Raw genomic sequence first — 20,330 nt, 5'->3', positions numbered from 1 at the left:
AACCGAAATATTCGTTCGTATCGCGTTTATACTCTTGCATGAAAATGATTATTATTTACCGTTTGGCCTTGAGTTTCATTCTCATTTCTTTTTTTCTACCTCTTTTATTCGAATCGATAAATAGATGTTGCGTCGGACGATACGCTCGCAACCTTTACGTACTTGGTGTTTTGTAAATGAAATTATCGAGAAAGAAAAGGCTTGAAAAAAGGAAAAAACCACTTGAAAAACGTACAAACAAAAATCAGAACGAACGAACGATACCTGATAAGGTTCAAGATGATGATAATTATTATAATAATAATAATAATAATAATAATAGCGAAGAAAGAAAGATAAAAAAAAGGGAAAAAGGTAAAAAAGAAGAGTGAAAAAAAAAATTGTTGAAAGAAATAAAAGAGATATGGAACAATAGAGACGAATAAAACGTACGAGAAGATATGACGGCTTTGAAACGAGCGTGGAAGAGCACTCGCGAATGCTCGTAATCGCAATTATGCGAGCTGACAAAGCTCCGCGATATGTCATTGTTCTAACGTTCCTATTGCTATGTACCAAATATCGATTTCGTTCGACATGGCCGATTATAAATATCCCTTCGTCCTATCCTGACTCAACAATTTCTACCATATTCAAATACCCACATTCCTTTGAACAATTACTAGTACTCGTTTTCTCTATCGCTCTATCTCCATCTCTAAAACTACACATATACGCACACATACACACACACATATATATATACGTATATATAGTACGGGTACATATCGTATGTATCTTTATTGGGTTTACTGTTTAAAAAATTCTACATAGCATAAAAAATACAGGATAAGGAATCAAAATATGTCGTAGCATAATTTTGTATTAAATAACAATATCGCATAGTATGTGGCACGGTGCAGGATAGCGTACAAAAATAGCAAATAAAAGCAAAGTATTGTATTTATAAAATATATCCTATTATCTTAAGATAATTGTACGCTATAGTATATATATATATGTGTGTGTGGTATAGTATATCGTATATGTAGTATGTACCGTATATATTCATTTTCCGTCTCTGTCATATTTTCTCTAATAAATTACACGTTATACATTTCAATTCAATATAAGTGCTTAAAGGTATGCTCACGTATATGCATATATATATTTTTTTATCAATGATACTCCTACACATACACACACATGCGCGCGCGCGTATATATACATAATAACCTTTATGAAAAATTTCGTCCAAAATACACGTACGTCATCTTGATAGCGAATACCTTAAGGTACTGTACGATAACCATGATTCAAAAATGTGCGAAGCATCCATGAATACATGTATGCCCATGGTTAATGCAAGAATACTGATAAGGTGCAACCATGTACACATGTATTCATTTATCCATGTATGTGCGCGTGTATATATATATATATATATGTATGCATATCGCACACAAGGGAAAAGCACATTGAACGAACCTTCCTTGATACCGCGCTGTCGTCTGTATTACACGTTTATGATTTCACGCACACGCACGCTTACACGGACAAACGCGTTTGAGAAATTTCCCGAAGAAAATTTCATATTCCCCGTTTGTTTAATAAAACAACTATGTACTTAAGGTGCAGTGTATTAACCTTGAGAATGTTATTCATCAATTAATTTCATTAATTACAATAGCGTATAGAAGCGATAAAAATTTCTTCATATTTTATACGTATTATATATTACGAAATTCCTTTCGAAATATTACAAAAATATGATCGACGATCGAATTAATAAACTTCCAAGTTTCTAATTCAAAATACGTCGTATAGTAAATCATTAACGATTGGAAATAATTTTTAATCGTCCTTTTTTCTTTCTTCCTCGTCGTATAATTTCGAACGTTTTCTTCTTTTTTCTCCTTGTTTTTCCTTTTTTCTTTTTTTTTTTTTTTTGGTAATCTCCTCGATCATTCGACGAGTTATCTTCTTTCTTTCTCTCTCTTTCCCGTATTCTCTCATTGTCGCGACTCATTGCGTTCGATCGTAAATTATTGGTCTCCAGTTTGCATCGAAACGACCAAACGAGTTTGGTTCGTGGCAAAGAGAGCCAGAAAGAGAAAGATATAGAGTGATAGTGCGAGCGAGAATGAGAGCGAGAGAGAAAGAGAGAAAAAAAGAGAGAGAAAAGGAGAACAGGTGCCGATGTTGGCGTCGATCCGTTTATTCCGAAACGAACGATAAACCGTTTGTGGCCAGTTGCCTGATTCATCGTAGACCGATATACTTCATATGTCCGCTAACGGGTGACCTACGAAATGTATTACTATTAACGGCAATAGAACATAATGCTTCGTATAGGATGGACGAGTGACGGATGACAACATATTTTTTATTTAATCGAAGCGTTTCGTTGTACGCTTACTTACTTAACGATGGACCTTTTTCTTCCGTTCTTTTTTATTTTTTTTTATTTCTTTTTCAGCAAAAAAAAAAGGAGGAAAAAAGAAAGAAAGAAACACGTACAATCCATTTATAGAGAAAAAGAGGTAAGAAAAATGGGTTGGAGGAAGGTCGATGTCTCTCTCTCTCTCTCTCTCCCTCTTACGATTTGAAACTAAGTCCGTAAACGTCTGCTCGGTAAAAGCGTCGATATTTCAGTTGACCCCGCCTATAATGAGTCAACTTCCACTATACATCGTTCGTTACCTCGAGCATACGCTTAAACCAAGGACTTGGAAAGTCTTGCTTTAGGGCAAAAGAGCACTTTCTCGACGCTTTACGAATGAAGTGCCGTCGAACCGAACCTTCTTCTTCCTCTTCCTCTACCTCTTTTTCCTCCTTCTCCACCTCGTCGTCTTCTTCCTTTAAGTCTTCCAAAGTAATTGCACGAGATCAGAGTCGTTGCGTTTCCGGCTCAGCTACTACCACCCCTTCTTATCCATCCACCCATACCTCCATCCCTCTCTCTTTTATCTTTCAAGTGTATTTTCGACAAGTTTTTTTTCATGTCGCGCGATCCCTCCTCTTTTTCTACGGTTTTTTTCTTTCTATTCTCTCTCTCTCTCTCTCTCTTATTCTGTATCTATCATTGTCTTCCTGTCTCTATTTTGCATCTCCGTTCGTATCTCTTCATCTCTGTCCATTTTCTCTCTTCCGTTTATGTCAGTTTCCATCTTTCTTCATGGATCCGTTTGTCTCCGTCTTTGCGTTCTCTTCGTCTCTCTCCGTCTTTTCGATTCTGTTTCTGTCCGTCCGTCTATTTCTATCTCTTTCTCTTTATCTCTGTCTCTGTTTGTTCCTATCTTCTTCTATCTCTATCTTTGTATCTGTTTTCTCATCTCTGTTTGTCTCTCTCTCTCTCTCTCTTATTCCGTATCACTATTTGTATCTATCTCTATCTATCTGTTTCTATCTTACCTCTCCATCCTTACCTCTCCATGTTTCTCTTTATCTCTATGCTATGCTATCGTTCTGTGCGTATCTCTCTGTCTTTGTCTTTGCTTTGTATCTCTCATCTCTGTCCTTTGACCAGCTTGTCTTTATGTCCTGTTTTTGTCTATCCATTTTACGCATTTTGTTTGTTTGTTTTTCTATCTAAAAAAAAAAAAAAAATCCCCAAAAATTTCTTACCCCATTGAAAGCTCGATACTAAATTGGGAACAATTAGACTTACGTAGGTATATACGTCTATATATCTCATGGTTGTTATATTAGCATTACACGTAAACGCCATTATCCCCTCCTTCTTCTCTATCTCCATATGTGCAACCCCCATATCCTTTAACTATATGCGCGCGTACATATATGTATAAGTACAGCGTGTTTCAATAACTATTTATCAGAATTTCAAACATCGACGTACAAATTTTTGTCAAGATACTTTCCGAACTAATCATTTTTCTCTTATACTTATCGATTTTTATCGATTCAAAAGAGAAAAAATAACAAATAGAATAAAAGGAAATGAAAGAAAATAGTAGTTCTATTTAAAAAAAAAAAATTGGACGATACTTTAACGAGAGACGTTTTAAAGATTTGATATTGTGATTACTTGGACAAATCTTTAGAATCGTCATCGAAATATGATTCATAGCCGGAATGAAAACGCGAGAAACTAATTTCCTCCTCTAAGCCCACTCTTCTTTCATGGTTTAGCGATTTTTATCTATAATAACGTAGAAAAATCGTATCCGAAAATATCATAGCATAGTACTAGAGACGAGAGCTTTTTCTACCTTTCATGATACGTTCTCGTAAACGTAAATGACCATAAGAGAAATTCAGGAGGAAAAAGTTCCCCTATGATTATGGGTGGGCTCTCTATTAGGGAGAACAAGTGGTTCGCATTAAAAAGTGGCTTATAAAAGAGACTGACTGAGAGAGGAAAAAAAAGAGCTAGAATGTGAGAGAGAAAGAGAGACAGAGAAAGGGAGAGAGGGAGGGGGAGAGAGAGAGAGAGAGAAGGAGAATGATGTGCAAGATAGAAAGCTCCAAGGGATTAATTACTAATTATTTCAACGCTCATTCTAGGATGGTTATAGTACAAGAAGAGTAGAGTAGTAGTGCTCGAGAGAACGTTCAAGTGATGATTAATGCTTGGCTTACATGCAGATATATAGCGATAAATCACGTTTAACTTATGGTCAGATAAGTAAAAGGAAATTTCTAGGAAAGGAATAGATTGGCAAGCTTTCTTGTTACTTTGCTCTCTTTCTCCTTTTCTACCATTATTTCTGGCTTCTCTTTCTCTCTTTTTTCTTTTTTTTTTTTTACGATCGTTAATAGTAATTTTCGGAGTTTCATAGTTTCGTTTTTATCGTTCGATAAGAATTAGCGTTTGTTGTCTGCTCGAAAAGTTGTCACGATAAATTAATAAAACTTATCATTATCATTATTATTGTTACTATTGTTACTATTATTATTATTAGCATCAATCGTGAATTGGTATCAGAAAATAATTTCAAGCTCCGCGTAAAATGTTCTTAAAAATGTAAATTTGATTTTTCTTTTTTATCTCTAATTTTCAATTTAAGTAAAAAAAAAGAATGAGATAGAATAGAGAAAGATAAAGAGAGACATTCTTTTCCTTTAAACTTTTTCTTTATCTTTTATCCTAAAAATTTCACCTTGAAAGGATTACGTATCCGTTTAGTTTCCATAAAAGATCGATCGAACAGTATGAAAAGAGAATTATAAATAAAGAAAAGAGAGAGCAAGAACGAGAGCGAGGAAGAGAATACGATCGATAGAAGCCATTCGCGGTTTTCGAAAAAAGATTATGGACTCGATCCCCGGTGTTACTTTTTACTACTTTCAATCTCGACAAACACGCGCGATGGCGAGGGTTAGTGTAGCGAACTATCGAGAGGGCTGTAAAATTGAGTACCTGAGTAGTAGTTTAAAAAAAGAAAAAAGGAAACAAAAACCTAAAAAAAGAATCGATTCGATCGTTCAGCGCACGGATTTAAATCTCGTTTGGCGAATTTCTTTCATTTCGCCATACATGCGTGTATATATAAATAATTATGTAAATAATTTATGAATTATTTTCTCTCTTTTTTATCTCTCGTCCTCAAATTATATAATATAGTGTAATACGACATATCTATAGGAAGGAAACGTTATATATATATATATATATATATATATATATATATATATATACGCGTATATCTTTTTGATAATTAAAAATGTATATCCTTCTCGAGTTTCGAACGGCATCATCTTTACACATATACAAAAGGATTATTCGCGTCCTTACCGGCGAAGGAGTAAAATATTAAATTATCCTAGCAGGCTCGAGAGTAAAGCCTCTTTTCCTCTCTCTCTCTCTCTCTCTCTCTCTCTCTCTCTCTCTCTCTCTCTCTCTCTCTCTCTCTCTCTCTCTCTCTCTCTCTCTCTCTCTCTCTCTCTCTTTCTCTATTTTCCTGTCTCTTTTTCATGCACAATCCAAAGTTAATTTCATTTTTCAATTTCACGGAGAGTCGCGAAGATAAGCTACTGTTACGCCTTTATCATGGACAAGAAAGAAATTATTCCTTCTATTTCGATATTATATCGAATAATGTTTTCTCCGTTTTTATTTCCAAAGATAGAAAAAACCTCTAAAAATTTTTAGTCGAAATCTCTCGTGCTATGTAATCCATCGGAAATACATAATTATCACGTGATACTCCATCTTCTCTCTTTCTCTCTTTCTTTTCCTTTCTCATTAATTAATGCATAGTAATTAAGGGAACAAAAGAGTAGTCGTCTAATAAACCACAGAGAACTTAAAACGTTTCATCGCCGAGTTTGTCCGAGTAAAGTCGTATGTTTCAATTTCAATTGATTCTTCATTCTCCCTCTCCCCCCCCTCTCTCTCTCTCTCTCTCTCTCTCGAGAGAGAGAGAGAGAGAGAGAAGAACACGAGCTTTATCGCTTTAACGGGAGAATGTAGTTGGAAAGCCGATATTTACCTTGGCCACGTCTAATTGTCTATCTTCTTTAATTAACTTTAACTTTCAGCGGGTAAACCACCACTACGATCGATAATAGTTTAATTCTTTTGGAACAATACAAATTATTGGAATCGTACGTCCATATTCATACGTATATTTATATGCACGCGTATACGTATACGTACGATGAAATTTTAAATAATCCGAATAGAAAACTTTCGTTTATTAATTTTGATTGTATCCGTTCTTTACGCGCAAGCGTGCGTTTATCCATTATGTAACCAAATTGTTGATTATTATCATTATTATTTCTTGTTTCGAAACAATATCATCAATGCTTTGAAAAATATATATTCATATGTTCGTACGTTCTATATTCCTCGTTATTCCTCTAATTCCCTATAAAAAGGAAACATAACGTTTCGCTAAAAATAGAAATAGCTTTATAGTCACGTAATGTTATCACGATATTAATTAAATAATATTTATTCCGCTATACTTACGAACTTGATTCATTCAATTATTATAAACGACATAACAAATAGATGAAAAAACGCGTTACCCAAATGACTGTATCCCGTGTGCAACTAGAAAGAAAACAAAACAAACAAAAAAGCGAAACAAAAATAACTCACGTACGTATTCTCAAAATAGATTCGGGAAAAAACAAAATCGAAAAAAAAAAATCAAGAGAAAAAGAAAAGAAAAAAAATCATTTGGCTCTCCTCATACCCCTCTATCGTACAATAAACCCGTATAAAACATTAGCACGATTTATACTTTCCCGTAATGAAGCAATTAGATATGAGTTAAGTACGAGTGCAATTAATTCGAGCATGACGAAAGAGGAACAAAGAGAGTAAAGAGAGAGAAAGACGGAGACAGAGAGCACTTTGGACCAGAGAACAAGCTATAACGAATGGAAACGCGTGGTCCAGCTTAACCGAACGAGAGAAGCCAGAGCATCTACTCACTCTACTCGCCCGAGCCCTTCCCAATGCCGCTAACTCCCTTTCTCTCTCTCCCTCTCCCTCTCTCTTTTTCTCTCTCTCCCTCAGGATTGATCGATAAAACCGCAGTTCTCTTGGTGAGACGATGACGAGCTCATTAGCGAGTTCTCTTCGACGATTCATTCCCTTTCGTAGACCTTTTCACTCTTGTCCTTCGTTGCATCCTTTTCTTTCTTTCTTGCTTTCTTTTTTTTCTCTCTCTCTCTCTCTCCTTTCTTCTGTTAAACTTTTTTACTCCTTTTCTTTCTAATCCTTTTCTTTCTATTCTTTTTTTACTCTTCCTCTGTCTCTCATCTTTCTCTCTTTCTCATTCAAAACGCAAGAAATGCTGCCTGCGACGTTGTACGGATTACAAGATGTGGTAACACGGCGATAATGCGATCATGGTACTCGACGGATTATAGTAATGGCGTTATAAAAGACAGAGACAGAAAAAGAGAAAGCGAGAGAGAGGGAGAGAGAGAAAAAGAGGGAGGAGAAACTCGTTAATTCCAGCCACAGTTATTCCCTTTATTCTCTTCATCACCTTTCGATTTACCCTTCCATCTTTTTCTCTTTCTCCTCTTTAATTTGTGACTTCCTGACGTTTAACCCTTCTCTCTCTCTCTCTCTCTCTCTCTCTCTCTCTCTCTCTCTTTCCTTCTTTCTTTCTTTATAGTTTACTCACGCATATACGGTTCTCGCATATACGACTGAGCCCTTAATGAATACGTGCCAAGGTACACGTGCCCTAACAGGTCACTCTCCCCTCTCTCTCTCTCCCTCTCTTTCTCACTTTCGCTTAAAAGGGTTCCTTTAACGAGATGTCTTCGTGACCGGTTTGTCGGCACCATACGACAATCTCATCTATTTATGCTCTATCGCGTGCGCGTGCGCGTGTGCGTTTGCACTATATATCCTGTACTTATGTGTTTCAATTAAAAAGCAGCCTCGACCCTTAAAACTTTCACGGTAAAAAAACGTCAACTTTGATCTCGAGTCATTCTATTACTTCTTACCGAAAGCGAGAAGATCAAGAGAGTCTTTTCATTTTTCTCTCCCCTTCTTCTTTCATCTTTACCTTTTTTCTATTTGCGTTCGTCTTTCGTATCGGAATGAATGTGGATAAAGTATGTATGCGATAAACGTTTATAAAGTACAACCTATGTATAAACTTTTGCGTACGTTTCGAGTTTTGAAGGAGAAAAAAGCAAAACGATACGTAAAAAGATATGTAGAAAAGAGGAAAGAAAAGAAAGGCAAAATTTTCTCGAATTCTTTCAAGACGGAACACGATTAATTCGTTTACTTATTTTATAGAAAAAGAAAAAAAATATAAATTAGTACCAACGCATTCGCAATTACGTATTAAAACTACGATGAGAAATGAAGAAAAGTTGTTTTATTAATGAGAAATTCAGAAAGAGAAAGAGGAGGGGAGGACGAGAAAGAGAGAAAAGAGAAACAGATTTTCGTCTTCCATTAAGTAGATATACACAATGTTACGATGATTCGTTAATTAATGCCGACAAAATTGCTAACAGACTTACTTCCGACAACCCTTTAATCTCATTATGAAGAGTCGAATAAACAGGAAAAATATGGATTCGTCTCTATCAGAGACGACGACGACGCCTCTAGACATTCGACCGATAAATTCTTCCGCCGTACTCCCAGTAATTACGTTTAATTAATATTTTCGCGTTAATGAATCCACTTTGCTACCCGAAGCTTTATATTCAACGAAAAGAAGATAGAGGACGGTATACTTATGTAAACCCTGATCGTTTAAAAGTCACCGAGTATTTTTAAATTAATCGTATATATGTATTATATATACATATATATATATATATATATATATATATATGTATACGTGATATAAAACAATTTATAACATATATAAATTAAATTGTACATGTGTACGCGTACACGTGATTGTATTGTTGATAAATATAAGTATAAAGAGAAAAATACTAAAAAAGAAAATAAAAATAGCAAAAGAAAATAGAGACACCTGCAGACAAACGCGATTATTCGAACGGATGGTAAACGCTTCTCGAATTATAAATAAGAAAAAAGGGGTGATTAAAAAGAAAAAAGAGGGAAAAGAGAAATGGAAAGAGAGAGAGAGAGAGGAGTCATTGGCATTGTTGAAATTCTTACTATTCGTCACAAAGACGTTCACACAACGAGAACAATGCACGTTGCAGGCAGATTACCACGGTGCTTCGATGTAATGTTAACACATTTTTTTTCTCTCTTCTTTTCTCATTCATTTCATTCTCATTCACTCGCTCGCTCACTCTCAAGCTCTCTCTCCCTCTCTCTCTCTCTCTCTCTCTCTCTCTCTCTCTCTCTCTCTCTTTCGTAGGAATATTAAGGAGAAGGATAAAGGAAAGAAAGAGAATAAAATTATATAAGCACTGCTGAGAAACAACAAAAGCTTCGTAGAAAGAAGATTTCTCTCTCTCTCTCTCTCTCTCTCTCTCTCTCTCTCTCTCTCTTTCTCGCTGTAAAATCTCGAGCTCGTCAGTATTTTACATCACAAGAGATACGAGGTAAATGTTTATCCTTCGTAATTTTTTACTACTTTAATTATCATATATCATCGTAAAAATACTAACGCAGATAATAAACGAATTCTTCATCCTTAATTTTTATATTTATATATAAAATAGGGGGGAGAAAATTAGTAACGAAAAATTATATAAATAGGAAAAGGAATTATTTCTTATCTAAAAGTTTTTATCTAAAAATAATATTTTAAGTATATACATATATATATATATATATATATATATATATATTCACTGTTTGTAAGTGTATAATATATACATATATTTGCATTATATAATATTGTCTCTGTAAATAAGAAAAAAATGCAAAGATGAAATAAAATAAAAAACATAATCCCTGCGGAAATCTCGGTAAACGATGTGTTAAGTAGAAGCAATAAAGTAAAATCTAAAAAAAAAAGCGAAAACAAACGGGGAAAGATAAAAAAAAAAATACGTAAACAAAAAAAGGAGCATCTGTCGCTTCGGCGGATAAATTTTTCATAAATCGTCGATAGCGAAGCTTGCACGTGTGTAAATACGTATACATACGTATATAGTAGCGTGAGTATCCGAATGTCCTGATAAATAGCTATTTGAACGACGAGGCAATCAATTTTCGACAATTACAATTACATTTTTACGTATATACACGCAAACATAGCAAAGACGGATACTCGCAAGGGACCAAGTACGATGTATTTTTCACGATGAGAATAGAACGTCGTTCGAAAGAACTTAAAACCGATCCTAAGTGACAATCTCTTTCTAGTCTCCTACGACCTTCTACCCACCCCTCCACCGAGCAACAATGGCCTCTATCTCTCAGATCTCTCTCTCTCTCTCTCTCTCTCTCTCTCTCTCTCTCTCTCTCTCGCTCGCTCGTATCTCACGCGTTTTCTATTACTTTTCAACGTCTTCGTACTTACTTCGTCGTAAGTTCGAATTTATGAGGAACCGACACATACGACAAATCTATTACAAATCGATAAGATGTATCGACGCAGAAGTATCATCGAGGAAAAGTATGTGTGTTCGGGAATAGGTCGTTGAACCACCAGACACGACGATAACAAGGAGAACGAAGAGAATCGTTCTATCTTTCTCTAACATTCCAAATTTAAATAAGTTTTATTCTTTTATAAGTTAGTAATTAATTATGAATTATTATTATTGTATCTTTAGTTTCATCGTTTCATTTCCGTTTTATGTATCGTCGAAGAGAAAGAAATTTGAATTCAAAATTGAAAATATTCGATTAAATTCGACTCACTTTTTGTTCTTCCCTCTGTTTCTCGCGCTATCTCTCTCTTTATGTATCTGTATTTTTTTCTCTCGTTCTTTCTGTATATACACACATATATATGTCCCATTCTTTTCATTATTCATACATGAAAATGATCTTCGAATTATTCATCAAAATTTTTGTCGAACCCGCCGTACAAAAATTTATGAAACAAATCGTTTCTAACGAATTGACTGGCACACGATGAATCGAGTGTTTTTTTTTTTTTTCGATGAAATTAAGATAATAATCGATGTTCCACTATCGAGTCGAATAAAATTAATACACTCGTCCGGTGACAGCTAACAAAATATTTCGAACGATGCTGAGGAAGATAATAAATTATGATAAAAAAAATAATAATAATAAAGAAAATCAAATAAAAAATATGTACGTCTAAAAAACTTTCAGATCGATCATCGTCCCGACCGTCTCCTTTCATTATTTTTATTTATTGTAATTTAATCTATACGATAGTAAAATTCAGACTCGTTGATTAAAACAAAAAAAGAGACCGTCAATTAAAAATCAGGCCATTCAATTTTCTTATCGTACACACCAAAATAATAAATGTATCTAAATTAGAAATCAGTCGATAAATATTGCAGTGATAATCATCGTAAATCGGATCGGTTATCTTCCTTATCATCGAACGAATATGATAACACGAATGTTAATGATACCTAATGATAATGATTTCGACTTTCCATACGCGCAACAACGTATAATATATTTTAATTAAATTCCAATAAAAGTCATTACGCTCGATATTCGTGTTGAACTTTTTACGAGAGAAGGAAAAACATTATATCCATAAATTATTCAAGGAAAGACAGTGATGAAGATAGTTGCTTAACGAACTGGAGAAAAAAATATCTATGTTGACAATGATAAAATACCATGTAGGATTAATAACAAGATGGCCGAACAACGAATTAGAGAACGAACATTATTAATAGCGGGTACGTTTATTCTATTTAGTGAAGTATATTATATAAAAAGTGAATACCTAATAGCGAGAGGGATAAAAAAGCTGAGAGAGAGAGAGAGAGAGAGAGAGAGAGAGAGAGAAGAAAAAAGAAAAGAAGCAAGCAAATATTGCATTTTCCGTAAATCGGCTTTATGGATGAAGCTTCTGGTTCGAGCTTTAAAGGTGCCGAAGAGGGCACGTTCCACCTTCGTTATCTATTTTTACTCATCCACTGACTCTCTCTCTCTCTCTCTCTCTCTCTCTTTTCTCTTCTTTTGTCGTCAGTCGGCGAAAAACTTTTTAAAAACGTTGATAAAGCCTTCTAATCCGTTTCGATCCTCGGTATCGAAAAAACCGCGGAAAGTCCAGAAAAGCTTCGAGTACTTTGCTATCATAAAGACCTTCATCATTTTTCAATGAGATAAACATAGTTATTCGCAAAGTATCGTTGATTGAAAGAAAGATGGATAAAAGAAACAAGAAAAAAAAATTAGATAAAAAAAGAAGATAGAACGAATAACATGAAATAATTAATGAATTAATAAACAAGATTTGAAAAATATTTAAATTTTCAATGTCACGTTGAAACGTTAAATATTTTTATAAATATTAATTTCTAAGAAAAGTTTTATATATATATATATATGTATGTATGTATGTATGCATGCATGTACTTCTTGTTGTTCCTAATAAACAAGATATTCAATTGGCAATTAATTTATTACATAAGCAATCAGTATAATGATATATGATATAGAGAGAAGATTCAGCTGTTCTACTTTATACAATTTTGACGTATAAATCGAGAGAGTTACCTACGTCCATTATCGACGTGTGTATATATATACATACATACATATGTAGGAGCAGTTAGAGTGTATTACACATCATGGAATACGAAATTGAATCGAAATTTATGCTCTTCCGATCGCTTCGATATAAAATAAATTGCCGGTCAGAATAGGATCCAGATAATACGTAAGTAAGTACATATATACATGTACACACACACACACACACACACACACACACACACACACACACACACACACACACACACACACACACACACACATCGAGTGATCTAATTTGTTGAACGGCCTAGTTTTCTTTTTCTTGTTTTTTCTTTTTTTTAACGTCCGTTTTAATTATTTTCTTATCTACGTTAATTGTTTCTCTAAGGAGGCAACGCACTAACCAATGTTTATCGATCTACTTCGTTTATTTTCTAATACTAAAATGTATCTTGAATGTTATCTAGCTATTGTTAACAAGGAAAGCTTTCGAAATTTCCCTTTTGATTTTTATATACGGATGTCGAATACGAACTTGAATTACTTTTCCATTTCTATTTTTATTTATTTATTTTTTTTATCTCTCTTTTTAATCTTCTTTTCGAATCATCCCGATTAATTCTTACGACTCGTCATGAGAACCCCTGGAGACCGCAGTATGTAACGCATGTAAGTTTGCCTTCGTCTCTTTCTCACTCGCTCACATACACACACATACACACACACATTACACATGTCTATCAATTTATCAATTCCTTCGTTGGAGCGATTCACCGCCAAACACTCGATCGTATTAGTTCGAAAGCACTCATGTACGGAAGCACGAGCTTTAGTTAAACAGCTTCGAATATCTTACAAGTATTGCTTACCTTAGGAATCCCAAATCATTAATTTATAGTTTGTTGCTTTTCTCGATCGACGCTCGTTTCAAATGTTATCGATTTCAGATATAATTTCGACGTTAGTAAGCAAAGAAAAACAAATAAAAGAAGAGAGAGAAAGAGAAAGAGATCTATAATCACAGATTATAAAATTAAAAAATGTCATTGCTCATTCAATAATATGCGTATTACATTACTGATTAAAAAAAAGAAATTTGGCGAACATTTTTATGTATTTTTTTTTCTTTTTAATTCAAGATTCTCACGGATACATACGAACTAAATATCAGTTCCATGTTATTGATTTCACTACTTCATATATAATTTCAACGTTAATGAGCAAAAAATAAAAGAAAGAAGAGGAGAGAGAAAGAGAGAGAGAGAGAGAGAGAGAGAGAGAAAATTTTAGATTATGAAATTAACAAATACTATTACTATTCGTAATATTATAATTAAATTATACTATAATTTATAACAACAGTTAGCGACAATAGTTGTCATTCTGTTGACAAACGCTCGAATAAAAGATAAAAGCGATAAATGAAAAATGATAAATTTATATACCACTTGCAAAGTTACTTACGATTATTCCTACGATATTTCGAAATAAAATTGTATAAATATATGTATCGAACATATACGTGTATATATTTCGAACGAGCGAAAGAGAAGAAAAAATATTTATATTCTCTCCTTTCCTTCTTTCTTTTTTTCCTTTTTCGAATCGATTTTCTAACAATCGTGATTTCGAGTAAGATACGTACGTACTTTCGAGAAGTATCGTTGTGAAATCGAGAACAAGTACCCACTCGTAGCACAGAAGAGCTCGAAGCAAACATGGCGCGAAGCCATTAACGTGTCCATTTACGTATTATTTGCGATATTTGCGATACTTGTGTCCGCGTTTACGTGTGCGTATTCGCGAGAGTGTGTGTGTGTGTGTGTATGGGGGAGAGACAGAGAGAGAGAGAGAGAGAGAGAGAGAGAGAGAGAGAGAGAGTCGATTGTCCTCTCACACATAATGTACGCTGTCGCGCACTTAAGCGGACATTCTTCTACGTTCGTAGGCACGTTTATCGGTTCATTGCGTGATCATCGTCTCGGCCATTAAAGCGAGCATAATGACACGGCGTTATTCATTCAACAAACTCCGTCGCATCTGCTTGACCTTGCGCATCGACGACGCCTATCATTTTTATCGTAGAATCTAATATTACGTTAGAAATAATTACACAAACTGATTGGAGAATAAACGATTCTATAAATCATTTATTTCCGTTAGACAATTAATCGTTTGAATCGATTCGTTTCGATAATAATCGAGAAACGTTCTTTCCCATGATGCTTTCGACAAATCATCGAATTGTACGATTAAGTTTTTACGACGAACGATAACATTCTTTTCTTTTTTTAAAGACCGATAAACTATTTAAATCCGATTACTAGAAACTCTGATCTACCTCCTATAGCTAGATCGTTCGCCAATGAAAAAAATCGAATCGTGGGTCACGTAAATTGAAATCGATACCGTTCTCGAGCTATAAAAAATATAGAAATAAACGAATAAAGAAAAATATAAATACCCCGAAGGGATTAATAAGTTTTTTGATTCAATAAGTGTTACCAATTCGATATTCGTTAATCTCTTCCTCGTGATAAATCGAGAGAAGCTGTTTCTCCGATGAAAATGGTCTCTCAATAGAGGAAGGAGCAACTTCCGTGGACTACCAACGATCGCATGGTTGTTGCATCGTCGTCGTCGTCGTTGTTGTTGTTGTTGTTATTGCTTTGCCGTTGTTGTTGCGTTGTTGTTGTTGTTGTTGTTATTGTTGATTGTGGCCAGTTGGGTTAACTCCGTTGTTTCTATCCCATTCAACGTTCGACACTCTCGAGTTACCAGTGTCGTTGTCCAATCGGACGGCTCTATACCAGGAGTTTCGTCAAGTTCGACGAACGACACAGGAAGGCCTTATTCGCTCTGTACACGACGCATAGGGGTTCTCAACTTTCGTTATCAAAAATCGAATTTTATCGGATCTACCTTCGACTCGTCGATCCTATTCAAATCGCATTGAAATACGAAATCTTTTCCATATCCTACAAGGATTCCTCGACTTTCGTTTCTAATCTCAATCATATATTTCTTATGAATCGATTCTACTCGATTACCTTCTCGTTACGAAACGAAAAAAAAAGAAAAATGAAACTTTTACATCTTACAAGCGCGTGTCAAGTTTGATCTCTCGTCAAAAATGAAAAACTCGCGATAGTTTCGATCGATCGATCGATTTCTATCGGATGACTTTTCTCAACTATAAAGATAGAAAATATGTTTAACGAGTATCGACGTCATTAGAACGTGTAAAAGTAATTTTTTCGACTTCCATCAATATCGTTCTATTAAGAAAAATTGAAACTGTCGATGATTTTGATATATCGATTATGGTACATCCCTTTAATAATTCCTTTGAAATATAAATATTATCGGATATCGATCGAAACTTTGATAAAAAATAAATTTTCAACGAATCGATTCAATCGATATTTCTAACTAGTCCGAACTAAACTGAGCATCGTTGAAAGGCCAATGCACGCGTTTGTCGTCGGGCCATACACACCTCCGGTTAATACGAAACGTTGACCAAAATCTATCATCCGTTTGGCTCGTTCCGTTTTTGTTGACCGATCCTTTGTTAGAACGTTCGTCGAACAGTTGTTGACACTACGAGTATATTACGAGCTGATCGATAACCCCTGTGGATTAACTTCTCATTGATCCCATTCAAGGATCTAATTTAGTTATTTTACGTCGCGCAAACAATAATATACGAAATTTAGAATAGATTATCCGATTTGCATACGCGCGTGTTCATTTCTATAAAAAATATTAAAAACTTTGACGTTATTTCGGTCCACTGAATATTTTAATATCAACTCGTTGCAATCGATTATACGATATATCATAAAATATGACAATTGAATTATTGGATTATAAATTATTATATTACACTCTTATATATATATATCTTTTGTTGCACCCACACATACGTACATACATATATACATAGATATATACGTAAGTACAACAAAATAAGATATAGAGAAGCGAATATCTTGAAAAGAAATTAATTCGTCCTTTTCGAGAACGATTAAATTTAAACCCACCCATAGAAACGGTTGCACGTATCGTCGTAAAAAAAACTTGTACTTCTCTTCGTTATTGAAATAAAGTTTTCGTAGAATATAATCGCATTAAAAAGCGATCGAATAGAATTGATTTAATTTTAAAAGACAAAGCGTACTCGTTTCCGAGGATAAAAAAAATTTTCTTTAATCGAACCTAACGTCGCGACTTCGTTACGTATAATCGTAATTGGATCACCGTAATTAAAAATCGAGATAGATTTAATCGTGCAGAAAAAAAAGAAAAGAAAAAATAGTAGAGGATAGGATTAAAATAAGACTTACCGTCCAAGTAGAAATAGCTGGTACTGTTGTAAAGATTCGTTACGATCGGCTTGATATTATTGAAGGTCATCGTTTTCAAAATATTATCGCGTAGATCAAGGAAATATATACCAGGTGCTCCGGAAAGAAAATCCGGTTCTAAGCTGACCAATCTGTTTTCACTTAAACGAAGTTTCTTTAAATTTCTCATACCGTCCAATGCCTTCTCCGATATATATTCGATCGAATTTTGATCGAGTTCGAGTTCCGTTAATTCTGGCATTTCGACGAAGCTACGATCGCCTATCATGGATATTAAATTGTTTCGTAGATCGAGACGTTTAAGATTTCTAAGACCGTGAAAACTCTCCCGCGTTATCACCGTTATCCGATTGTTACTCATCTGAAGTTCCTCGAGATAAATTAGATGCTTGAACGCTTTGTCGTGGACGATGCTGACGTTGTTGTTGTTCAAGTAGAGCGTTCTTAAATTTGGCAGGTTCACGAACACGTCTCTGTAAACAGAATTGTATCAACAGATTAGATAACAGTAATTAACAATTTATAATGCGATCCGCTTAAACCGAGAGCCACCTCATTCGCACAAAGCGGATGTACAATTTTTATTTATTTATCCATTTCTTTCTTCGTTATAAATATTAATATCATTGTTATGAGAAAGCTCCAAACTCGTATAATTTTACTTGCAAATCCTTACGCATTGACGATCTCCGTCGATAATTTTTTAAACGATTCCGTCTACTCGTGACATTCGAATGTCTTCTATCAAAATTTTTCGTCTCTTTTCTTTCCTTCTCTTCCTTCTTTCTTTTTTATTACTTCCTCTCAAAAACTCTGTTGCCCAAACCTCTCGTCGAATACCAAAGGACAATACTCCTATATCGAACTGCATCACACGCATTTGAACGCACGTTTCTACCCTATATCATGGCCGATAAACCTCGCATATACATATTCAAGATAACACTTTTTCTCCGTGTACTCGATATATCGAGCTTTTCCGGTATCGAACAATTTCTTTTCTCTTTTTTTCCCTCCCTTTTTGTCCCTTTTTGTCAAACGTCCGATATATAAACACAGAGAGAGAGAGAGAGAGGTACGAGAAGAAAGAACCAAACGAGTCTGGGAAGCAAAGCTGACAGAGCGAGAGAGAGAGAGAGAGAGAGAGAGAGAGAGAGAGAGAGAGAGAGGGAGAGATAGCATAGTTTTCAAGCCTGCATATTTAACCTCCCCGTCGAAGTATTGCATCTGAATATTTACGACTTGGAAACGGTGCAGAGACATCCTCGTCAGATATTACGTGCCGCCGTAGGCATCTACGCTTCGATGTAATCGAAAAGACGTCATTGTGAAATACGAACACATCTACGTACAGACAGGGAGAAAGAACAAGAGAGAAATAGATAGAACGTGAAAGAGAGGGAGAGATATAAAGGCATAGATTAGATAAAGATAGACGGACGGAATGAGAGAGAGAGAAAGGGAGAGTAACAAGAGAGAAATATATAAATTAGATAAAAATAAACAGAATGAGAATTAGGATGAGAAAGAGACAAAGGAAAGGAAAGAGAGAGGGGGGAGGAAGAAAATGAGAGAAAGATATAAATTGGATAAAAATAAAAAGAATGAGAAACGGAATGAGGATGGTAAAAAAAGGGGAGAGATATAGAATGGATTAAGATAGGCAGGCAGAATAAAAATAAAAATGAAAATAGATAAAAATGGTCGGAATATAAATAAGAATGAGTAAGTAAAAAGAGAAAGAGAGAAGATAAAAAAGATAGATAAATGGATAGATCGATAGATAGATAAATAGATAAATAAATAATGTACTTTGATCGAGAATGATTGAAAAAATAGAGAAGGAGAGAGAGAGAGAGAGAAAGCAGAGTATCGACAGAGATAGAAAATAAAAGGGAGGAACGGCTACAGAACGAGAGAGAGAGTGAGAACTGCATAGGTAGAAAAAGAGAGCTAAACGAAATCGTAGATAAAGGGAGGGAGAGAGAGACATAAAGAGAAAGGGAAAGAGAAGCGCGGAAAGTCATAGATAAAGAGAAAGAGAGAGATAGAGGGACGAAGAAAGAAAGGCATAGATAAAGAGAAAGATAGAAAAGCAAAAATAGAGAGAGAGAGAGAGAGAGAGAGAAATAGCGAACGCAGATAATTGAAACGCACGCGTTGTATCCGTCGAAGAGAAGAAAAATATTTACGAGTATCAATGTGTGAAAAGTACGTGAAAAGGTACGTCTTTCTCTCTCTCTCTCTCTCTCTCTCTCTCTTTCTCTCTCTTATTTTACCGTCGCGAATCATGTTTTGGTTTCATCATGCGCGATGACGCGTTCGTACATCCTCTCGTCATTTTTGAATCTGCACAGTTCTTTTTTATCACCTCTCGATCTTCTTCCCTTTAAACGTCGTACTTGATAAAAGGGTAAAAATAGAGTATGATATCGAATCGATTGAAAAGTATGATGGATGATGGGTCTTGCGGAATACATCGCACGATTTTAATCGACTCTATGTGTACTTACTTGCCTTCTATCTCTTTTTTTCTCTTTCTGTTTTGCTCTTCCGCTTAAAGTAATCGATCGTAAGATAATTGCAATTGTTCTTCAACTCGTTGTCAATTCTTAATATACTTGAGTATACAGGTTTGGAGGATTGAATATACGTGAGTAATTGAAACGATTTCGATTAATTACGACAATTCAAAAAATTTTGCGACTTATTTTGCTCTATTTTCATTGGTCGAAGATATTAAAAGAAACAAAAAAAAAAGGAAAGTATCAAAATTTCAGGAATGGTTTTTATTTCGTTAGAAACGAATTATACCATGGATAAGAAAAAAAAAATCTCTTAATTCTTTCTTCTCCATCATCCTGTAAATTTTTATCAAAATGGAAAACAGCCATTTCACGAATGTCGTCGCTGCTTTGTACGAAAGATATTACTAAGACCTCGACGTA

General features: G+C 34.7%; 1 protein-coding gene and 1 long non-coding RNA gene across 8 annotated transcripts in view; one reads left to right on the top strand and one right to left on the bottom strand.

Moving 5' to 3' along the window:
• Window positions 1–20,330, bottom strand: part of LOC122636745 (connectin-like) — a 222,322-nt gene that overhangs the window by 68,143 nt on the left and 133,849 nt on the right. For all 5 annotated transcript variants that reach the window (XM_043828304.1, XM_043828306.1, XM_043828305.1 and 2 more), the window contains one exon: window positions 17,362–17,855. In XM_043828304.1, coding sequence (XP_043684239.1) covers window positions 17,362–17,855 — 494 coding nt within the window. The remainder of the gene's footprint in view (window positions 1–17,361; window positions 17,856–20,330) is intronic.
• LOC122636750 overlaps window positions 1–20,330 on the top strand; it is a 219,447-nt gene that overhangs the window by 87,396 nt on the left and 111,721 nt on the right. Inside the window, exon 1 of one of the 3 annotated variants that reach the window (XR_006329022.1) lies at window positions 13,283–13,681. The exons of the other annotated variants lie outside the window; for them this stretch is intronic. This is a non-coding gene — a long non-coding RNA (uncharacterized LOC122636750). Of the gene's footprint in view, window positions 1–13,282; window positions 13,682–20,330 lie in introns of those variants that run through there. 3 annotated transcript variants of the gene reach the window in all.

The sequence above is a fragment of the Vespula pensylvanica genome, chromosome 23, assembly GCF_014466175.1.
Source record: "Vespula pensylvanica isolate Volc-1 chromosome 23, ASM1446617v1, whole genome shotgun sequence".
Classification (NCBI taxonomy): Eukaryota; Metazoa; Arthropoda; class Insecta; order Hymenoptera; family Vespidae; genus Vespula; species Vespula pensylvanica.
Note: the sequence above shows the minus strand (reverse complement) of the source record. Positions and strands in the feature narration are given on the sequence as shown.